Source organism: Biomphalaria glabrata, chromosome 6 (genome assembly GCF_947242115.1).
Source record: "Biomphalaria glabrata chromosome 6, xgBioGlab47.1, whole genome shotgun sequence".
NCBI classification, from domain to species: domain Eukaryota; kingdom Metazoa; phylum Mollusca; class Gastropoda; family Planorbidae; genus Biomphalaria; species Biomphalaria glabrata.
The window spans coordinates 23105936-23130559 of NC_074716.1; the positions used below are offsets into that span (position 1 = coordinate 23105936).

General features: G+C 36.9%; 1 protein-coding gene across 1 annotated transcript; it reads right to left on the reverse strand.

Annotated features, from left to right (window-relative positions):
* Positions 1 to 4238: 4238 nt before the first annotated feature.
* On the reverse strand, positions 4239 to 15103 carry LOC106050401 (uncharacterized). The gene is made up of 4 exons (XM_056033769.1): positions 15002 to 15103; positions 11158 to 11240; positions 10845 to 10976; positions 4239 to 6214 (listed from the first exon to the last, which is right to left on the reverse strand). The coding sequence occupies exons 1-4, from the start codon at positions 15066 to 15068 to the stop codon at positions 6041 to 6043; spliced, it is 456 nt and encodes a 151-aa protein (XP_055889744.1). The 5' UTR covers positions 15069 to 15103; the 3' UTR covers positions 4239 to 6040.
* Positions 15104 to 24624: the final 9521 nt, after the last annotated feature.

Sequence of the window (24624 nt, forward strand, 5' to 3'; positions counted from 1 at the left end):
ATACAGAATGTCTTGTCGACCTTGTGGCATTCAAAATAACTGTAGCTATGTGCAAATATAAACAAATCGTCATGACTAGCATGCTATAGAACATGTGACATCCTTTTTAGAGCAAAGAATTGCAAGCCTAGAATAAATCGTACATGGTCGGACATGAACTACAGATTTGCCTATTCTAGTTAAAATAATAGCATATCTTTACAACTGTACTTCAGTGGAGGCACCACCTGTTAAAATACTACTCTAAGTATTACACTTTATAATGTTCCAATGATAGTCCTTTAGATTTAGACTTAGAAGACGATGCGCAAAATTTTCCTGAACATAAAGTTATTAAACTCTTGAATCAATAATGCATGGGCAGCCGCAGGTGATGCACTTTCACCCCCCTAGATTCTGACTAAATCTACATCTAGGTAATAAAAAAAATCAGATCTGGAAGATTTATTTCATTTCATAACATAAAAAAATGGCTAAAAATGTGGCTACTCAGAATTCAGAGGCACGCACGTACATGGTTGGCCATCCATTCCATACGCCTAGGTTAATCTATTTAATTCTATTACTACATTAACCAGTGGAAGCACTACTTGTTCAGTTGCTACTTAGAAGTTAATTGATTTAATGGTGCGTAAAAATGGCTAGAATTTGGCTACTTAGAATCCAGGGGGGGGGGTGCAAGTGCACCACTTGAACCCCCATGCGGGAGCCCATGGCAGTAAGCTAAGTGGGATAAGCATTGTGTAGAGAATTAATTGATAAAGATAGCTAGAGTAAAAAAAAAACAACAACGAATTAAATGTTAATGTACAGATTATATCTTATTATTATAATACAATAATGATCACGCCAAAGTTTTAACTTCTAATAGGTTTAATTTTTATTGGAGGTTATTTCAGATCTCACTAAGGACCACACCAAAACGTTAGTTCCTCTACTTGAGCAAGTTGGCCTACATTTCATTATAACTACAGCTACTCGGTGTAATTATTTCTGGACAAACCAATAAGTCTCAATTTCTGTTTGGTACTAAACTAATCAAGTCAATTTTAAAGCTTGAAATGTATTACTACGTACTAGATTCTAAATATTTATATTGTTACGTATTTCTGAATCTTCTGGCTAGAAGTATTAATAGACACACAAATAAAAACACTGCAAAGAACTTGACGACTCAACTTTCAGCTTCATATAACTTTAATGACTATTAACTCTAACATTACTGTAACATGTAGCGTAGAAGACTGTACAATATCTGTCAGTTTACAGTTAGCTATACTTCGTTGCAATACATCTCTTCACTTCGTTGCAATTCATCTCTTCTCAACTTGCATCGAGCCGTATTCTACAGAACAGACCAACGACACACTTCCCAGTGTCGCTCCAGGTCTCCCAAAGCTGAACCAAGTCGTACTCCAGTCTATCACATCAGAGCCGCACACGTCTTACATCGACTGTATCGACTGTAACGGCTCAAGTCCACTGTAGTTTGCTGTATAGACTTTAACGACAGTAGTCCACTCCAGTTAACTCTACCCTAGTTAACTTGCATCGAGTCGTACATATTTCTCTTCCACTAGAGCCGCACACGTCTTACATCGTCTGTATCGACTGTAACGGCTAACTCACGACTCCATACGACTGACTTTCACATTAACTCTCTGGCTTATATAGAGTCCCTAATCGCTTGTCCAAAGTTGCACAAATACGGCTAGTATCCTCTGGAATAACACGTGAGGACACGTCACATCCTGTCTTTGTTTATACATGTAGATTCCAGAAAACATCGGCTGCAGTGTCATCTTGCCGGGGTCACAAGTTGTGACCTCTATCTGTCACTGGACATTGCTAGTACCTTTTGGAATAACATGTAAGGACACGTCACATCCTGTCTCTGTTTATACATGTACATTCCAGGGAACACCCGCTGCTGTGTTATCTCGTCGAGGTCACACGTTAACCTCTTCCTGTCACTGGTCATTTGTAACAATATTTATGTAAGTCCTTAGATTATTTCAGTCCTTCTGGCGTCATAATAAAGAGCATGCCTGTAGAAATAAAACAATTCCCAGATCAATGACACTGACATATATAAACAAGTCTCTAAAAAGAAAGTCTTGGCGTTATAAGTATCGGCCTCTCATATGCTTCTGAATGGAATCAAGAGATCGATGATGGCGTCATCCGCTGGCGATGGAACTCTCCAGTCTCTGAGGCAGAAACGATGGGATTACCAGACGGACGGCTGTCACTGTGGTGTAAGCTTTCTCAGTTAATTAAGATCATTGACCATAAATTAAAACATTTTGTCCAAAATTAAGAGAATTTTTTTTTATAAATTGGAAAATTATAAATTCGGAAAAAAGAACATTTGTTAATGTGTTAATGAGTTTTAATGAATGTCCATTTGATGAGCTCTATACTTTATAAAAGGCCGTTAGTAAATATTTTGTCCACTCTTTCATTAATGGAACAGAATGGATTCAAGATGGACAGACAATTTTTCTCCTTTTTTACATAAGAAAATGATTGTATAAAGCCCATCTAAACCCCAAAATGCTTTCTGCCTGGGATATATGTTATTTGCTTTGTTATCTTTACTATCTGAAAACGAGGCTTACTTTAAATAAATAGAATTGTTATGATAAAAGAAACTGACAATTTTATATTTTGGATTTCTCGGATTTATTATACTTATAATAGATAATATTGTAATAGGCCTGATAAAACACTACAATCTATACAATATATTTGGCATTATTTTCTAAACGCCACAGATTTCATCACTAATAATCATGGCATTGTCTTGGATTCATAAGGTTAAGGACAAGTGCAGTGTATCACATAGCTACGCCAACCCATTTGCGACCTGCTTATTTTTCCACATATGACTCAGGCAAAGCCGTTGTCCGCTGGGGGTATATTTAAGTTTTCCTTTCGTCTCCTGCACCTGTCTTCAACAAGGGATTTTCTTTTTTTTATGTGTCTCATAGCTTTTGCGAGCGTTCTACAACTGTTTCTTTCAGAGGCCATCTGCTGCCTTTCCTCTCTACCTCAAGAAGGTGGCGCCTCAGTGGAAACGTATAGTGCTGGAGATAGATAGGCAAATGACGACTAGCGAACAAGATCTCTTCCGGGCTACCTTGGTAAGCCCAGTCTATTTAGTCTGCCACTCCGGTATCTTTTGGCTGGAGTGTCGGTTTTACACGGAACAGCGGCGGTTACAGTATATCAGAAGTCCCCATGGTTAGCGCTGCCTGGTCCATGGTCCTACTGACAGAACGAGGGGTGAAGAGATCCTGGTCTATGGTCCTACTGACAGAACGAGGGGTCAAGAGATCCTGGTCCATGCCTGTTCGCCGGATAAAATCGTTTCTAGCGAATCATTGGACTTTTTAAAAGCTGGCATGCGGTTGTCTCCCATGAAAATCATAACAATAGAAAATTGGAAAGCTAGACACAAGTCTTTGAATTCAGCACTGAATCGTTCAGGTATTTAGAGTGTGAGCGGCAAGTCATTTCTTTCTATTACACAAACACAAACACTGCCAAGTCTTCAGGAAACATGAAATACAATTTGACTGGAAAGTTTCAGCAGATAGATTTATCTGGAAAAAAGTCCACAGAGCACGTCACGTAAGTGTTTGTTTGTTTCCAGTCCAATTGTTAACGCTGGTATTATGTGGCCAGTACAAAGATCTTGAACTTTGTCGAAACCAGGACGTGTACTTATTTAGAGATAAGTGGTACGTACGTCAATCTTTTTTTTTTGGACTATCAAAGTTTATAAAAAATCTGGAAAACAGAAAAAAAACTGCCAGGCAAGATAAAGCAATATATATATATATATTATATGTTATGTGTTCAAGGTGAGTTAGATAAGTATACGATTAAAACATAGTTTCAGCTGTTTTGACAAGATACATTTGTCTGCTAACTTTTGTCTGCATTCGCAATTACGCGAATAAATTAGTAACCTGCATTTACTATGACACAAAGAAACTAGTTTAAATTGGTTATAATAGTAGAATTTTGAAAAAAATGTAAGTGTGTTTTTAATAATCACAGGTGATAAATAAATTTACAAAACTAAATAAAACAAATTTTATGTCCAGTTTTTGCTAGTATTTAAAGTTCAATGTGAGTTTGTTAGCTGTTATTCATTTCACCATCAAGAATATGATTCACATTTTTAGTTCACAGAGGAATACAAAACTAAGACGAACAAACCCAAATCAAAAAGTTATTAATTTTTTTATTGACTTTATATATTCATACATGCTAGACATTTTGACCAAAGTAGACATTCCAATAAATATTGTCACTGTACATTTAATTCAAGTTGTTTCAGCTTACTTTCATATTGTATTGATATGAATTTAATTCAAGTTGTTTCAGCTTACTTTCATATTGTATTGATATGAATTTAATTCAAGTTGTTTCAGCTTACTTTCACATTGTATTGATATGAATTTAATTCAAGTTGTTTCAGCTTACTTTCATATTGTATTGATATGAATTTAATTCAAGTTGTTTCAGCTTACTTTCATATTGTATTGATATGAATTTAATTCAAGTTGTTTCAGCTTACTTTCATATTGTATTGATATGAATTTAATTCAAGTTGTTTCAGCTTACTTTCACATTGTATTGATATGAATTTAATTCAAGTTGTTTCAGCTTACTTTCATATTGTATTGATATGAATTTAATTCAAGTTGTTTCAGCTTACTTTCACATTGTATTGATATGAATTTAATTCAAGTTGAAATATTAATTCGTATACTTATCGCACATCTAGATGTTTGCGGGCAGGGTTCGATACTGGGATCTTTGTTAGGACCATCCGAAGAGCATACAATACGTACCAGGCAAGTATATTTCAAATCAAAGGTTTCAACAATGTTCCGCATTCTTTTGATAAGAAAGTTGAAGCAAAGTTTTCCCGGAAGCTTTTGAAGAGCTACTGCGTCTAATTATTACATTTAGTTTCTATGATAATGTTGTAGACATTGTTTGTGTTGTAACTTAGGAGGGTCTGCGTGCAGATGTCAGTTGCATAATCCAAAATATTAACTAGGTCAATCACGATGAAAAAAATTTACATAATATATATATATATATATATATATATATATATATATATATATCAAGAAATGGGTTTATGAATTCGTATTTTAAAAACATTGTCTAAGGAAGTATATCAACTCTCATTGGAAACTCTTCCACTGTATGGCTTGACTGATGGTTGGGAGCCAGGAATTTACGTTAATGATCAAGACAAGTATCTAGAACTGAAAGCATTGTCTATAGGGCAGACACTGAGGACGCTACAGTATTAGGGTAGGGACTTTGTGGTCGGTTGTTAGTAAGCAGGTTAAGAGTTAACAAGCTAGAGAGGGAGAGAAAAGGAGACAGAGAGGGGGGAAAGAGAGGGCCAGAGAGAAAAAGAGAGAGAGAGAGGGGTATAGAGAGAGGGAGAGATAGAAAGAGAGATATAGCGCTATATACCAGAAGAGAATTTACTTTGTGACTCTTTATCTTATCTTATAAAATACAGACGTTTATTCAAAAATTCACATTTGTCTTAGCATGCATTGATCTTTAGTCAAGATGCTCTACCAATACTGCAACACTGCACAGATACTAGCTTTAAAAGTCGTCCGAAATGGGATAAAACAATAAGTAAACATTTGATAGATACAAATAGATTTGTGAAATAACGATAATCTTAATCTTAATGGTAGATCAGGTTATAGTCACATATTGATTGATATGTTTGGTTATATTAGAGATACTATCAACGCAACAATTCATTTAGAAAGTCTTCTGCCTCCGGCTCTCATATGTACACATTGTTCAATAGCGCATTTGGAATGAACCATAACTAGACAGTGTTCCTATTTTGAAACGACTAGTGTTACTCAGCACCACACACACAGGACAAACTAAAGGTTCAGCGCTCCTCTTTTCTCGTTAGGTCGACTATGAATTATAGTTGGCCCAAGCCCTATAGATCTAAATCTTAGTTACACGTTTATCAGGGAACACAATGGCCATAGGTCTCATTGTTGGTGTACTGGCACTGAAGTCCCGCAGAGCAGTCACAGAGATAGCCTTCACTCTGACGCAGACAAAGTTCTCCCAAAGACAACCTGGGCTTGCAGATGGTGCTGGCTAGAACATTGCGGTCCAGGTCTTCAAAAGAGATGACCTACAAATAGACAAAGAAAAGACAACTGACAGTGGGATGTGTGCCTATTGGCTTAAGACGTTTGACAATCTAACAAGAGGGCTAAAGTTCGAATCTCACAGGAATTATTTATTGAGATTATACTCGAGTTGAGTGAGCGCCCAAAGGCAACAGGTAAACTTACTCCGCGATATTCTTCCGCCCACAAACAAAACGGAGCTGTGATAAATGCGATTTAGAAAAAAACAAGATTACAAAGAGAGTTTGTGTTACACAAACTCAGAGGCGGCCCCCGTCGAAGTCGGATCCCTGTCGGATCTTCATATAATCAATTAATATTCAAGAGGTGATTTAAATTTGATGGTCAAAAGTAATAATGTTTCAAAGATTCATTTGCCGTAAATTTAAATTTAAATTAAATAAAAAATAGTAGATTAGTTTTAGTATATTAAAACATTACAATATTGATCAAAACGTTTGGAAATGAAAATCTACACTTTTTTTTTACACTTTAAGTTTAGAAATTTAAATTCTACATCTTAATCTAGTCTATTTTAGTCTAAACTAGATCTAGAAATTCTAGATCTAGACTCTAAAATAATTTTAATTAGAATATAAATCCAGATCTAAATATACTGTAATAAAAATCTAGATCTAGTTTAAAAAATGTAGATTAGATCTAAATCAAGATATCATTCCTTTTTTAAACGCGAGTCACATAACGAGGCTTAATAAACATTACATTACGAGCCATTTATCGAGTGTTCATAGACATTGGTGCACCGAGTGCGTTCTTTTAGCATTTCTTTTAAAGAATTCATTCATTATGACGTCAGAGGGAAAAAAAAACACTACGTCACACGGCCTAGCTAGAATAAAAATCGCCTTCATCATTACGAGCCATTTATCGAGTGTTGATAGACATTGGTGCACCGAGTGCGTTCTTTTGGCATTTCTTTTAAAGAATTTATTCCATATGACGTCAAAGGAAAAAAAAAACACTACGTCACACGGCCTAGCAAGACTAAAAATCACCTTCATCAATACAAGCCATTTATCGAGTGTTCATAGACATTGGTGCACCGAGTGCGTTCTTTTAGCATTTCATTTAAATAATTCATTCCATATGACGTCAAAGGAAAAAAAACACTACGTCACACGGCTTAGTTAGACTAAAATATATTTTCATTAATACGAGCACTTTTTCGAGTGTTAATAGACATTGGTGCACCGAGTGCGTTCTTTTAACATTACATTTAAAGAGTCCATTCATATGACGTCAAAGAAAAAAAATTCCATTACCTCACAATAGGCTAGTACCGGTACCATAAAAAAATGTCTTTATTTACACGAGATATTTAACGAGGGTTCATAGACATTGGTGCACTGAGTTCTAATAGAATTTATTTAAAAAGGATCAAAGCCGCATTGTTTTTGCGTTTTGTCTGTCAGTCGGTCTGTCCGTCATCTTGATATAAAAAAACAACAACTAAATGTTATTAAAAATTGATTAACCTTTATTTTACGTTTCACAACATCGCAATAATTTTTAGGTATGAACACAATTGAAAAGTTTATATAATAGATTGTTCCGGATGTTTGTATAAACAGTAAAAGAAAAAGAGAATTTCAGATAAATGTAATACCGTTAATTAAATTTTTTGGATGGTCTCGTATAAAAATTAGATGTACTACAGCCATGTTGAGAGATTTTCATACCTTACTTTGGTGTTTGGATTCTGTTTTCCTTAAAAATCGGAACATAATATTAATGATAATTAGATTTTTTAATGTTTTAGGTAGAAAGTTAAATGTACTGTAAGAGAGTAGTGAGTTAAAATATTTTTCATAAAAATCCGTAAAAACATTATTTCGTAAATGAGAAGATTATTTGTTTATTAATTAGAAGAGGGACTTCAAACAATTATTTGGCGTTAGTAGATTTTTAAATAAATTCGGAAATTTCTGGTGACGATTTGTAAGAAACAAAATCCGGAACTTTCTTTATCGATTACAAAACTTCTATGTTATGTTTTAGCAAGAAAATTAAATGTCTAAAAAGTAATTTTCAGTAATCAATTCTAGTAAATTACTTTTTTTTAAAGCCCCGAACAACCTATTGTCGATATTTTTAAAATTTGTTTAAAGATGGAAATACGGAACAATTAAATATTGATAACCACATTATAGTGACGCATTGTCAAATAATATAAGTGTAATATTAGTAAATTATGCGATTTCAAACAATCATTAGGCATAATTCATGTTTTATAAAACAATATCCGGAACATTTTTACACTTAATGAAATATAAGTCAGTATAGAGATTTTGATTTAGCATTAATATGCTATTTTGCTATTTACATAAAAAACGGAACAACATATTATTGATAATGTGTTTTTGCAACGTTTAAGCATGGAAATTGAATGTAATATAAATTAGAAGAGCAAACAAACATTTGTTGGGGTTGATTAGTTTTGCACAAAAAAATCCGGAACAATCAATTTTTAGATACTTAAAACTATTGAGATGTTACGGGAGGAACATTAAAGTGTAAATCAGATTTTCAATAGCTTTTAGAGTTCTAGTTTTTTAAATTTAATCGTGACGGACAGACCGACCAACAGACAAAACGCACAAAAATAATCTTCTTTTATTCGGATGGGGGCACTAAACAAAAAATAAATAAAATCTGATTTTTTAAAAAAGTTTAAGGAATTGGTTTAGCACCTGGTCATGTAGCGACGTTACGCTACTGCACAAAAATCGCTGCATAAAAAGTCCATTAAAAAAAATGTGCGTGATATTTACATACAAAATGCATTATTAGCCTTTATAAACAAACAGAAATGTTTTCTTTGAATTTTAGCAGCTAGTTGACCAGAAAAAACATCTTTAACTATTATTTATATTTGTTGTAAACATTTCCTGTACATTTTAAAAATATATTTGACTTAGTGACACTGAAAATACACAAAAATTGTCCATCTTTGTTAGCATATTGTAACATTGCCTCCCTTACATTTACGTAATTGTTTTAGAATTGGTGTATTTTTATGAAAAAATCGCTTGCATAATTAATTTTATAAATTAAACGGTTTGCTTTTAGAAAACCAAAAGTAGCCGTTGCACCTAAACTTTTCAAGTCGGATTTAATGATGAAATAATATTTTTCATATCTCTTCTAGTTTTCGAGATCTGAGTGTGACAGACGGACAGACGGACATTTTGCACAAACCTAATAGCGGCTTTTTCCCCTTACGGGGGCCGCTAAAAATCCATAAAATCTCTATAAGTATTAATTGAATGAACAGTATCACAAGTTATTTATTTCTAAGTTTGGAAATGCATATTTGTTTAATTTTCTTATCGACTCTTTAATCAGGGCCGGCAGTAAGAATAGGCAAACGAGGCAGCCGCCTACAATTGATATTGATGGGGACTTACAATAAACATACAGAATCAATTACTTTTATACAAGATAAAACAAAATAAAACTCCTTTAAATTAAGATGATGACATTACTCATATGTATATATAGTTCGTCCATCGTGGTTCGATGATGACCACTTTTGTCATCCAGGGAGCTGAGGGCTTTGCACTGGGGTTTTGTGCCTCCTCATGTGACTGGTGAGACCTATGTGAGCCCGGAATGTTCGGCTGCACACCGGGCAGGTTATTTCAGCTGGAGCTAGTATCATTGGCATTGTTTTTCTTCTCTGGCGTTTTTCTTCTGCTAGCACAGTTCTCTTGTCCTCTGCAACCTGTGTGCCAGTTTTCACAGCGCGACGCCTTATATATATTATATAATCAGATATTTAGAAGTATTCACCTTTCCTTATCCTCCCAAAGGATTACATATGCTACCTATGTCGCCCTATGACATATCGTTGCACTTACAACAACAAAAAAACAACAACAACGTTACGTGAACCACTATCTATCTGAAAATGAAACTATGAATCTATAGAGCTTGCTGAAATATTTAGTTTCCATCATGGGGCGAGTATCGACCCGCGGATGTCAGAGTCACAGATCTGTCAGTCTCAAGGGGATCACCTCCAGGATTGTTGTATTCATGGCGCCGCGGCTGATAGACTTTGACTTAGCTAACCATCGTCTGCCCGCCAAGCTCCCGCTATTAGTTCACTAAACATGTGTGTGTAGCGTTGTGTGTGTGTGTGTGTGTGGGGAGGGACTGAGGCTGGTGAAGCAGCGAGGTCACAGCTGTTTGCATCGATTTGTTGACTAAGTATTTTATACATATATAGTATTTGAACAAGCGAGTTTAACGTTCAGTATCGAAGCACGTTATCGATGATGCAATTTTGTATGTGATTAAGTTGGGAGGGGGGTGTTATGAAATAGTATCTTGCGCATGTGTGTGTTTGTATGTTTTGTATCTTTCGGCTGAAGATATTAGCTCTCCGTCAAGAATTGAACTACTAACTACACCTAAATCATGGGATGTTAGTCAAGTAAACAGAGTGATCTAAGATAAAGACATCGTTGGCTTAGCACACCCCACAGCACACCCACAGCACAAAGGATTGATGATTGCTAACTATTATATTTTTTTACTTGTAGATAAAAAATTGTAGGGACCTTTGCCACGGTGTGTTACCAAAAGAGGATAGAACTCGGTGCTCACCTCTTTGACGCAGCATTGCCCGGCTTGACAACCAGTTTGGTCCCAGAATGAACACGGCTGTCGGTCACCTAAATAGGACCATGGCGTTGACGTGACCTGGAACTCATCGGCCAGGAGAGCGCTAGAACACATCTGTACACATTGAGGTTATAAACTTACTGGACACAAAGTGGAAACGTGCAAAAAACATAAATACAACAATTATGTACACGTTAAGATTAATTAACTTTTTATTTAATTGAGAGCGACATTATAAAATAAAAGAAAGCAATAAACATGCAAGAAAAAGAAACATGTGTAAAGGTGCTGCTACCTGAACACAAGTTAGGATGATCGAGAGGCTCAAAAGTTCCTCACTTGATAACATTCTCAGCAGTGGCCTCCCCTGAAAGTTACCTAAGAAATTAGACGTAGAGGTACAATGTGTAAAAACCTTAAACAAGTAAAATAAAAAAAAAAATCCTTTAAAAAAACAACAACAAAAAAGAATACCCAACGAAAGAGAAGAACTCCGTCAATAAAACTATATCTACCAATAATGTACATGTTATTTACATAATTCGATATCAAATAAAATAATTAATTACCAATAATTAATTGACTAATTGAGTATTTTTGTTTATTGATTCATACTGTGTTAGGTACAATAGATAATTGTTTAATGTATCTGCTCGATCAGAGAATGCGCAAGGGAGAAATAGCGTTAACAATAATTTAAGGGGACTAAACCCAACTAATTTAGCCACATGTTCGAATACTAAAGTATTAGTTTCCCTTGTCGCTATTAACACAATAATGATTTACAAGTAATTGGTTACTTCATTTATTGATTCATGTCTTCTCTTTGTCAATGAATATTTCTGTGAAGTCTGAACTTGATTCAGCTTGTGGGAGAAATAAATTGTACGCACTTTTTACCAGACAGAGACACTGACAGACAAACAGACAGTGTGAGTTGATATAAGCTTTCTAAAAAGTTAAAACTTTATTTTGATTAGGATACGTTTAGGAGGAATTTATTACTAGTTGGTACACAACCATAAGTTACGTAGAGAGTAACCTCATTCTAGCTCTAAATGAGAGAAAGAGGTAATCCCTTGTGTCTCAGACACAAGTGTGTCCGTCAGAGGTCTGGACTGAAGCGTGCTGTCTACATGACATCGAATAAAATTCAGGTCAATACAAATTATGCACCAGTGTCTGTTTTATAACATTTACAAACATTGACATTACAGTAGTGCTGGTATGATTGACATTGCATACATGCTGGTCTAAATAGTGCCGATGTGCCTCTAAACATTTGATTGACAGTGTCTAAATAGTTTGCCCCCAAACATTTGAATAAAAGGATATAAATAGTGCCAAAGCTTTAGTTATTAAATAAACATTTCCATCAGCTTAGAAACAGATAAACAGAATTTAAAATAAAGTGTATTCTTGCGCTTTCCCGTTCACACACACACACACACACACACACACACATTTCTAGTCTGTCTAGTTAGAAACAAGTAAGCGCCCCTAGACCATGATAACTGACTGCTTTTAAAGAGGTTAGCTCCCCTGAGATAGTGTCTCGTTCAGAGATGAAATGATGTTTAAATAAGGGATTTAAATAGAAGTGGAAGAAGAGGCACTAGAGAGAGAGAGAGATTGTGGTGTTAAGCTGTAATAGAAAAAAAAAAGTTATGAGAATTACAACCATGAACATAAAACAGGGGAAGGGGAATTGAAAACATTCAGATTGTAGCTATGGGAAAATGATTGGGAAGAAAGGGAGCGAGAGGGAAAGAGAGAAGAGAAAAAGAGATAAAAATATAAAGAGAAAAAGTAAAAAGAGAAAAAAAAAAGAAGAGAAAGAATTAGTGAGTGAAAAAATCCATAGCAAGAGAGAAACAAAGAGACGGGATGGGGGAACAGTGTGGAGATATAACAAGAAAGACTCTTGTGTTCAAACAAATGAGTTAAACAGCTGAATGTCATTCTGAATGCCAAAGGAGGACAACGCCAAGAGTGATGTCACAAAGTCATGTATGACATCAATGACACATGACACTTATCCAAATCAACAACTATTAAAACGTCTTGAGATCTCAAACCAATATTAGCATCCCACGTCAGCGACCACCGAGTGACGTTAGCGAACTGGCCTTATTAACTAGCATCTTTGTATTGACCGAGCAGCTAGAAATAGAATCGAGATGTGAGATGGCGTTTAGTGGTCGATTGAAATCTTTGACTTGGAGACATAGCGAGATGGATCTGTGTCTAGTCTGAATAACGAATAACACACTGATAGGCTAATGTTGGTGATCACTTTGAGTTGACAGCTTATCAATGAGCAACGGAGTCGTATATCAGGTGTAATAAAGAAACTTAGCAAGACGTGTTTTACAAGCAGATATGAAAACTCACTTCTAGCAATAGTATGCCAATAAAATATGGTGCATGCATGTGTGGCTGATAGCTATATGGCTATCTATCAAAGTGGCTGGAGTTGTCGAATTGTAAGATCAATTTCGAAATGGATAATAAAAATTATTATTTCCCCTCCCCAATCCCACAGAAAATGCTATGTCCTTGACATACATTATACAAAAGTAATTTAAATAAAAAAAAATCAAACTAAAAATAAAGAATATAAATAATATAAACATTAATAATGCTATTTTCCTTAAAGATACACAGAGTGCCGGATATAAGTATGCGGAGACCCATACATTCTTTTGAAGACTAATGAAATGCGTTTCATAATGCTAATATAATACTAAAAGATATAGGGCGCATACATTTTAAACGTAACATTTTTAGTTTAGTTTGTGGACCCGCCACCCCGAGTGATGGGGAGAACTTGGGCAGTTGCACTGTCTGGACTGACCATATAATCTGGCACCGTGTCATTATACAACTTCACGAGAATTGAACACACTCACACAAACAACACTTTATTTGTGTTCAAATAGAGAGAACAGCCAAAATAAGGGCATCAAGCGGAGGCTGCCTGGTCGTGTGATATGCACGCTGGACTGTCGTTTGGTGGTCCTGAGTTCATACCCTGAAGAAACATCCGAAACATTTTAAACAAACAATAAGAAAGAAAAAAAAATGGTTCGTGACATTTAGTAATGTACGATCAGAGAAGGTAACTTATCTCTAATGCACAATCAGAGAAGGCAACTTATCTCTAATGCACGATCAGAGAAGGTAACTTATCTCAGAATATGTGAAAAAGTCCGACACCGTTTCAAACATCACAATGTCAGAGAAACACCTTCTAATGCTCTAGTCACAGTTACAATAACTTCTATACCTTCTAATGATCTAGTAACAGAAACAATAACTTTTACTAGTCGACCGGTGGCGTAGAATACGCCGCTTTTTTGAGAGGGCGGCCTTAGGCCACTGCAACCTATGTTACCGCAGTGGGTCCTGCACTTTCATAGGACCCGCAATTTCATAGAACCCGCGCTAATTCAAGGTGTATAAATTATTAAATTAAACCATTTTATAATTTAAAACAGATTCTCCGCGCCCTCCTGTCAATTTACCAGAAGCTCCTGGAAATCTCCCGAAATTGCAAAATATACGAAAAAATCCTTATAATATACGGAAATATATACACAAAAATTTTCATTTTGGGGTGTCATTCAATATGGAAAACGCCAACGAGTGATAAATAAAAACGGCATTAGCCTTGTGTAATATGATGAAAGAAGCTTCTCGCGCCTCAAACTAATGAAGAATTACTTAAGGTCAACAATTCTCAAAGATAGATTGAAACATTTGGTAATTCTTGCTATTGAGCGTGATCTATGTAGGAAACAGAATTATTATGATATACTGTATGACCTTGCTACACGCAAGGCTCGTAAAGTAATTCTGTACGTAGTAAAAATGAATAAAATGCATAGACGAATTTATTTTATAATACGAACTTTTAAATTTCACTTATTATCCGCTTCCCTACCCAAACTTGGCCCCTTGAAATCCGTTTCGCATAGGGCCACACAATTGTAAAGTCTGACCCTGCTATTTAGTGACCTGTAAATATACATAGTAGATTATTTTTCTCTTTCCATGACTTCTTTGTCACAATGGTTAAGTCCTGCTATTTAGTGTTTGTACTAATGCTATAGTCACATAGACAATAACTTCTATACCTTCTAATGTTCTAGTCACAGTAACAATATCTTCTATGTCTTCTAATGCTATAGTCACAGAAACCATAACTTTTATGTCTTCTAATGCTCTAATCACAGAAACAATAACTTTCTATACCTTCTAATGCTCTAGTCACAGTAACAATATCTTCTATGTCTTCTGATGCTCTAGTCACAGTAACAATAACTTCTATACCTTCTAAAGAGAAAGAATAGTTCCAACAAGCCAATACAACAGCACCACTTCCCTCAGATCTCCAACTAAAAACACCCCAGACTGTCCCCCCCCCCCTATTGACGCTCTATGTTGAGTGCTTGGTCCAGTAGCAGACAGTTTCTCTTCCCTTCTGTCTTCCCGTCCAACAGGCCTCGCAATTCTCTTCGCCTGGCAACTCGTGTCTGGCACTTACAAGTCCAGCACCCGCATCGATCGTCTGCCAGAAAGAGTGAAAGACAAAAACTAGAACTGGCAACACATTTGGTGTTTCTATGGTGCTTTTTTTTTCAGTTGCCCCTGTATTTTTGTGTTTAGATTGTTGAGGAGGACTGTCATACGGTGTTTTGGCTTCGCTGATAGATAGCACTGTGGATTTTGTGATGCTTAGACTGAGTAGTGTTGTCATTCAGCAGCTTAGCTTTGTCTACGGTTTTATCAGATCGATAAATCAAAAACATATAAAAAGTTTGAAGACAACTGGCTGATGGGCTTTTAAAGAGAAAACCCGAATGTTCACTAAAATGACACTTTTCCTGACAGTGCGAAGTGAAAAAAAAGCAAAAATATTTTTTTTTCTATCACATTTTGGTCTGTGTATGTGTATTTTCTTTTTTTTTAACCACAAATCTTTCCACTTGATCTAGACAAGCATTGTTTATAAAGGTTTCCAATCTTTCCATTTGATCTAGACAAGCATTGTTTATAAAGGTTTCCAATCTTTCCACCTGATCTATACAAGCATTGTTTATAAAGGTTTCCAATCTTTCCACCTGATCTATACAAGCAATGTTTATAAAGGTTTCCAATCTTTCCACTTGATCTAGTCAAGCATTGTTTATAAAGGTTTCCAATCTTTCCACTTAATCTAGACAAGCATTGTTTATAAGGGTTTCCAATCTTTCCACTTGATCTAGACAAGCATTGTTTATAAAGGTTTCCAATCTTTCCACCTGATCTATACAAGCATTGTTTATAAAGGTTTCCAATCTTTCCACCTGATCTATACAAGCAATGTTTATAAAGGTTTCCAATCTTTCCACTTGATCTAGTCAAGCATTGTTTATAAAGGTTTCCAATCTTTCCACTTAATCTAGACAAGCATTGTTTATAAGGGTTTCCAATCTTTCCACTTGATCTAGACAAGCATTGTTTATAAAGGTTTCCAATCTTTCCACTTGATCTAGACAAGCATTGTTTATAAAGGTTTCCATTCTTTCCACTTGATCTAGACACGCATTGTTTATAAAGGTTTCCAATCTTTCCACTTGATCTAGACAAGCATTGTTTATAAAGGTTTCCAATCTTTCCACTTGATCTAGACAAGCATTGTTTATAAGGGTTTCCAATCTTTCCACTTGATCTAGACAAGCATTGTTTATAAAGGTTTCCAATCTTTCCGTTTTACGCTTTCTCGTGTTGTATGTGTGTCTGTGTGTGTGTGTTTTCCAGTGACCTTGTATCCGAAGAGTTAGTGGTGTATGCTCTCAAGACTTTTTTTTTTTTGTCAGGGATTCTTATAATTTGACCTAATCAGTTTTGTTGGTCATAAGTTTGGTAATTTGTTGACTACCACCCGCTCCCCTGATTTCGCCGCCTGTTATCTCGTCAATGACGTCTGCTTCTTTTATTCCTCCAGATTTCATGTTAGAAGTGATTCGCTCTCTTGTTTTGTTAAGTACATAGATGTTATACAACCGAGTCCCTGCCAAACTAATGTTAGATGTTATACAACCGAGTCCCTGCCAAACTAATGTTAGTGTTTAAAAGACTGGTCTCTAAAGTAGTTTAAAATTTAAATTTAATTTGTTGGCATTAGATTGAGATAAGTAATTAGGGGACTTTACCATCAACATTACATTTAGGTCATTAAGTTAGGGCCTACATTCCTTCACCACCAACATTACTTTTAGATCATTAAGTAGCGGCCTACATTCCTTCACCACCAACATTACATTTAGATAATTAAGTAGCAGCCTACATTCCTTCACCACCAACATTACTTTTAGATCATTAAGTTAGGGCCTACGTTCCTTCAACACCAACATTACATTTAGGTCATTAAGTAGCGGCCTACATTCCTTCACCACCAACATTACTTTTAGATCAGTAAGTAGAGGCCTACATTCCTTCACCACCAACATTACGTTTAGGTCATTATGTAGCGGCCTACATTCCCTTACCACCAACATTACTTTTAGACCATTAAGTAGCGGCCTACATTCCTTCACCACCAACATTACATTTAAATCAATAAGTAGCGGCCTACATTCCTTCACCACCAACATTACGTTTAGGTCATTGAGTGCGGCCTACATTCCTTCACCACCAACATTACTTTTAGGTCATTGAGTAGCGGCCTACATTCCTTCACCACTAACATTACATTTAGGTCATTAAGTAGCGGCCTACATTCCTTCACCACAAACATTACGTTTAGGTCATTAAGTTGCGGCCTACATTCCTTCACCACCAACATTACTTTTAGGTCATTAAATAGCGGCCTACATTCCTTCACCACTAACATTACTTTTAGGTCATTAAGTAGCGGCCTACATTCCTTCACCACCAACATTACTTTTAGGTCATTAAGTAGCGGCCTACATTCCTTCACCACCAACATTACATTGAGATATTTCTGTGACGTCCTGGTCTTGTTGAGTGATCTCTTGAGGCATGTCACCAATAGGAGGAGGTACAAGTGTTTCATTCTTTAGAAGGAATGATGGGCCAGTTTATTGGGACTTGGGCGGTTACATTGGGGAAAGATTTGTTTCATGGGAGGAGCCAATGCAAGGTATTTCACACTCAAGCGCTAAAGAATATTCACATTTTAAAGATGTAGGTGTAGGTCTGGGTATTATCTTTCTGGCATTCCAATTCAAGGATACAACATTTAAAAAAATGTTCAGGTGAAAAAACAAAAAAAATTAAAACGATCCCTGATTGGTTTCCAACTCGCGTGAAATAAAATCGTTGGATTCTAGAACACGATTGAAGTCAGACATACTGAAACTAAACAAACATTTGGTTAGCGCCCTATCTATTGTATTTTCTTCACGGGCGACGCCCTTTACAATTTTTGTAGTATATTGCTTAGTTCTCATTCCTAAAACAATGCTTTCTCGTTTCAAATATCTAAATTATGAATAGCCCTTGGAAGTGTTCTAACACAAACTGCGGTATTCAATGATGTTTCCAAACTTGATCGTTCTTTTCAATAATACATGTTGTTTCTCAGGAATTAGATGTCAGGTAGCTGTTTCTCAGGAATTAGTTGTCAGATAGTTGTTTCTCAGGAATTAGATGTCAGGCAGCTGTTTCTCAGGAATTAGTTGTCAGGTAGCTGTTTCTCAGGAATTAGATGTCAGGTAGCTGTTTCTCAGGAATTAGATGTCAGGTAGCTGTTTCTCAGGAAATAGATGTCAGGCAGCTGTTTCTCAGGAATTAGTTGTCAGATAGTTGTTTCTCAGGAATTAGATGTCAGATAGTTGTTTCTCAGGAATTAGATGTCAGATAGTTGTTTCTCAGGAATTAGATGTCAGATAGCTGTTTCTCAGGAATTAGATGTCAGATAGCTGTTTCTCAGCATTTAGATGTCAGATAGTTGTTTCTCAGGAATTAGATGTCAGATAGCTGTTTCTCAGGAATTAGATGTCAGATAGTTGTTTCTCAGGAATTAGATGTCAGATAGCTGTTTCTCGGGAATTAGATGTCATGCAATTGTTTCTCAGAAGTTACATGTCAGTTGTTTCTCAGGAATAACACATACCTTCTGGAATGTTCTCTATTCCAGTTACTGTTTACATTGTTTTTTCCTCTGAACTATTTTAGCTTTACTGTAAATGTAGAAATGTAAAGAAATGTACACTAACTGTTTGACGTGACAAGTTCTACTACGTGAACTTTATATGTGGATAGGTCACACAAAAAAAGTCTCTAATGCAGACTTTTGTATGGCTCTAAGACCTGGCTGCTCTATAGGAGACATCTAACGCTCCTCGCACATTTCCATCTATGCTGCCTTCTCTTCCTAATGGGCAAATAGAGAGAACAAGGAAGTTTATGATATAAAGTGAAGAATAATGTCAAAAAGTAGAGAGAAATAATGGAGTCTTTAAAGTAGAGAAAAGAATGGAGTCTTTAAAGTAGAGAAAAGAATGGAGTCTTTAAAGTAGAGAAAAAAATGGAGTCTTTAAAGTAGAGAAAAGAATGGAGTCTTTAAAGTAGAGAAAAAAAAATGGAGTTTTTAAAGTAAAGAAAAGAATGGAGTCTTTAAAGTAGAGAAAAGAATGGAGTCTTTAAAGTAGAGAAAAGAATGAAGTCTTTAAAGTAGAGAAAAAAAATGGAGTTTTTAAAGTAAAGAAAAGAATGGAGTCTTTAAAGTAGAGAGAAGACTGGAGTCTATGAAATAGAGAGAAGACTGAAGTCTATGAAATAGAGAGAAGACTGAAGTCTATATAGTAGAGAAAAGAATGGAGTCTATGAAGTAGAGAGAAGGCTGAAGTCTATGAAATAGAGAGAAGACTGAAGTCTATATAGTAGAGAAAAGAATGGAGTCTATGAAATAGAGAGAAGACTGAAGTCTATATAGTAGAGAAAAGAATGGAGTCTATGAAACAGAGAGAAGACTGGAGTCTATGACACTCTATGAAATAGAGAAAAAGAGATCTACGATGTAGAGCATTTTGGAGAGAATCAATGAACTGTTATAACATCACATTTAGTGAAACAGAGACATCAGTGAGAAATCAATACACCAGCAGAACCCTGCCTTACAGTGAATAGATAGTGAAATCAAGTGGCCCACACTTTGGCTAGGCGTTCAAAGCATTGATTCAAACCACCACCGAGCCACAATGGAGAGAGTGCTTTGTTAGCGAGTTGAATCTTGGCTCGCCCTATCTCTCTCTCTCTCTCTCGCCTCTGGGCTCATCTCCTGACTTCATGAAATAAACATCTGCAACATTAGCACCGGCTCGTTGAGTGGCAGATTTATAGGCTAGATCTATTTTTAGCTGGAGACAGCGTCAAAATGCATGGACTCTACAGATCTCTTTGTCAGAACCTAACACTTCCAGATTGATGTCATGTGTGTCACAGACCAAAAGCTTGCTGACTGTGTCACTCAATTTTATCACAACATATATTTATTTCTAGGTTCCATTTTACCCCACCCCCCAACCCCCACCCTCTTCTCGCTGGATTTACTCTACCATATGGGCAACCACGTTCTCATGTTCCTAGGCTGATCTCCCCTTCTCTTAGTCCGAGTGTCAAACCACATTTGCCCATCTGGACCAACCTCCATTATTTTATTCTCATGTCCAGTCTGTCAACCTTGTTTATTTTATTCCTAGCGCGAGACGATCTGGACTCCTTTCATCTTGCGAGGCTGCCAGACTGTCCCTACCGTTTATCTAGATCCTGAGCGCAAGTCACGCTTGAACTCTAGCAAGGTGTTCTTAATACCTCATTGGCAATTAAGTGGGGAGCGCTAATCTTGACCAGATGTCACATTATCTATCTTGACCTATCACGTGATCTATCACATGCTGTCCTTCCCAATCCTGTTTCCGGCCAAGCTATATATAAGGCTTAAACTTCTCCAATCGCGAGCAGTCGCCACATTTTATTAATAATCATAATCAATGCATTCGCTTAACCAGGATTATTTTTGGGGGGATGGGGGGAGAACTCGAATAGTGCGGAGTAAGAAATGTTCAATGTTTACACAACTTTTATTTAAGTCAGAACTTCATGAAACCTGGAGACCGTGGGGTGAGAGGAGGAACTTAAACGCTGTTCTAAACAAACAAAAAAAAAACAACGGCTGTAACGATTTTCTTACAAATTTAACAGTTGATGTATATCTCAGAAAATATACTAGCTCGTTGGCCACACGGGGAAAATTTTAGATTAAATGTTATAATTTTTCACAGTAAAAAAAAAAAAAGAAATTTAAATTTGGCTATAAATTTGAGGAAAAAAAATATGGCGAAAATAGTTGTAGTGTACCGATAACTGAGTTGTTAATAAATTTAAAGTTACTTTAAGTTTATTGATAGATTATCATGAATCCTCTTTAGGTAAAAAGGGGGGCTCGTAATTTATTTTGTATCAGTGTTAAACCCTAGAACCCTACTGATGTTATGTATTTCGGTAAAATATTATACCATTGATTGTTGTTTATGTACTGCAAGTTCTGAAGTTTTGCCTGTTGTGATGATATTGTGATGAGATCGATATTTAAGTTGTAATCTATAGTTGTGTCTACATTTAGTTGTAGACAACTAAGCTTTTCAGATAGCAAGAAAGTACTAGACTACCAGCAGGTGCTACAGACTACCAGATGCCGCAAGAGACTACCAGAGGCTAGGGCCGGTCTTAGGCTATTGCAACCAATGCGGCCGCAGTGGGCCCCGCGCTTTCATAGGTCCCGCGCGATGCGAATTCTAGGTGTAAATTATTATATTAAAACATTTTGACTTAATGTCAGCTTGCGCTCCCAGAGCTAGTTTTATATGTATTGTAACTCTCTAAGGCAGGCACTCAACGAAAGACAGGTCGGCAACAGTAAACGATGTATTTATTTATTATAACTAGTATAAGCATCAACAAATAGTAATAATTACTAGTTAGACTTAGACGTCTGCTATAAAGTCACAGAGAGTAATATGTCTTAAGTTCTAAGAGTCCTACTTCATACCAGAACACAGAACAGACCACCGACACACTTCCCAGTGTCGCTCCAGGTCTCCCACACAGTTTCCTAGTATCACACAGGACAGCAATCAGCACCAGACTGTTCAGACTCCCATGACTTCTAGCCGGCTCACAACAATCCTTCTTCCTGTCTCAATATGTCTTTCACTAGTCGTGTTCAGTAGTGCTCAGATGCGCACCATTAGTGTAGCGCGGGAGAGGGGTTACAACATTGCCCCCTTCTCAGATCTGTTCGTTGAACAGATTCAGGTGCCCTACAGAGTGGTGGACGTTGGTCAGTGCAGGTGGAGGTCGGTCTGTTGGAGCTACAGACGGCAGGGAGCGTGTTCCCCACAAAGTCATCCACACTGCTCTCTGCTGGTGCCGCTTTCTCCTTCTCCAGTTGATCTGCCTTTGGTTAACGGGGCGTCGTTTTCGTTGTCTGGCGTTTCTCTCAGTCAGCACCGACGGCAGCTTCATGGCAGTAAGAGAGGCAGTGGATGTCATGGCGGTGGTCATCAAGACCATTGGTCTTACACATTGCTCCAGCATGCTTTCTTGATGCACCGTAGGCCCCCAGGAGGCCAGGTTGTCAAACACGGCATAATCTTTAAGCGTGACCGAAAGACATGTCTGTGGGGCACGTGGGCAACGTCCTATGTGCACAAGTTCATCAGCTGTAGGGTTCTTCTGACCACCTTCAAGGCCTCTCTCGCTGGTGAAAACAGAAGTATCGAAGTCCACTGGTTTCAGACTATGTTGATGGGTTTCTTGACATTTGCACTCCCTTCGTGAAGCACCGCATGTACAGTTTTTGCTTACCGCCTGAATGCAACAATCAAAATTCAAGTTCCCCTCGTAGGTAGATCGACAGGGGTACTTAAGGTCCAAAGTGACAGGCTCTAACGCAGGCTCAAAGTTGTTCCGCTCTGTCCGGGTCGTTGTGGCACTCAAAGCTGGTACAGCAAAAGTTTCAGTCGCGTAGCAGACTTCTTCTATTGCTTCAACTGTCTCTTTCTGTTCATCTGCGTTTTTCTTGTTAACATTGACGCATTCTTTGTAACTATCAGTACAGCCACAGTCTTGAATGAGTAACGGTTCATTGTTGTTGAATGATGGACTCCTCTCTCTTACTGGATTGATCTGGCCTTGCACGTTACGTATCAGTTTGTCCATAGAATGATTCATCGAATCCTGGAAAGTACAAAGTTCACATAACCAGTTTTGCATGGTGTTCAGCACCTCACCAATATCTGGTTCTATCTCAAACAGGTATGTTTCCGGATCCTCCCCTTCATCAACAAGGGCCTGCCAAAGACTGGCTCTCATTTTTTCTTTGTCACAGAAGATTCTCAGCTCCTCTTTTAACTGTTTACAGCTAAGTTCATCTAGCTTCCTAAGCGTTGTCATTCTTATCCTTTTGTTGAGCTGCATAAATCCCACTTCTGACACCAGTTGTTGTAACTCTCTAAGGCAGGCACTCAACGAAAGACAGGTCGGCAACAGTAAACGATGTATTATAACTAGTATAAGCATCAACAAATAGTAATAATTACTAGTTAGACTTAGACATCTGCTATAAAGTCACAGGGAGTAATATGTCTTAAGTTCTAATAGTCCTACTTCATACCAGAACACAGAACAGACCACCCACACTTCCCAGTGTCGCTCCAGGTCTCCCACACAGTTTCCTAGTATCACACAAGACAGCACTCAGCACCAGACTGTTCAGACTCCCATGACTTTTAGCCGGCTCACAACAGTCCTTCATCCTGTCTCAATATGTCTTTCACTAGTCGTGTTCAGTAGTGCTCAGATGCGCACCATTAGTGTAGCGCGGGAGCGGGGTTACAATAGTATTTTTGTTGTATAGGTTAGATCTATTTTTGTATATTTTATTTTTATAGGTTAGTGTCAGATTTTATAATTGTACTTCCGCATATTTATATAGGTTAGTGCTGGATAGTATAAAAAGGGATGTACTACATGCTGTCTTAAAACAGTTCAGTGTACAGTTGACTAGTGGTCAGTATAGTATGTCTGTGTGACAGCCGAAGATCTTTGTGGTCTGTTGTCTAATTATTTTATTATTCTGTACCTGGGACGGCCTGTAAGTTTGTAACTATTTTATTTTTTTACTAGATCTATGTCACTATGTGTTAGGTAGTTATTTTATTTTCTACTTGGACTATTTGTCCAAGTTGGCAACAGGCTGTATTAAAGATGGCGGCGTCCATCAGTCCTAATATAATATAATATAATATAGTATTGCATTTATGTTTTGCAGGCTATTATTACTGCTGTGTTACTGATGAATATTACTGCTGAAATACATGCTGCTGTATCTAATATTGCTGCTATAATATTGCTGTTGTAGATCTATTCTAATTCTAGGGAATCTAGTGTTTTCTAAAGTTGTTCTGCTATAAACAGCTATTGATAGAACTAGTATAGTTATTGTTGCTGTAGATCTAGACTCCAATCAGGAAGTTTTGAGATTGGCCAATATGAACAGCATGTATGCTCTCCTGACACAAAGAAGATTACGCTGGCTCGGACATGTCACCCGCATGCCAGATGGTAGAATCCCGAAAGATATCTTATATGCTGAGCTTGTGGAAGGAGTCAGACCCAAGGGCCGCCCAAGACTAACATATAGAGATGTCTGCAAGCGAGACATGAGAGCCTCAGGCATCAGTGAAAG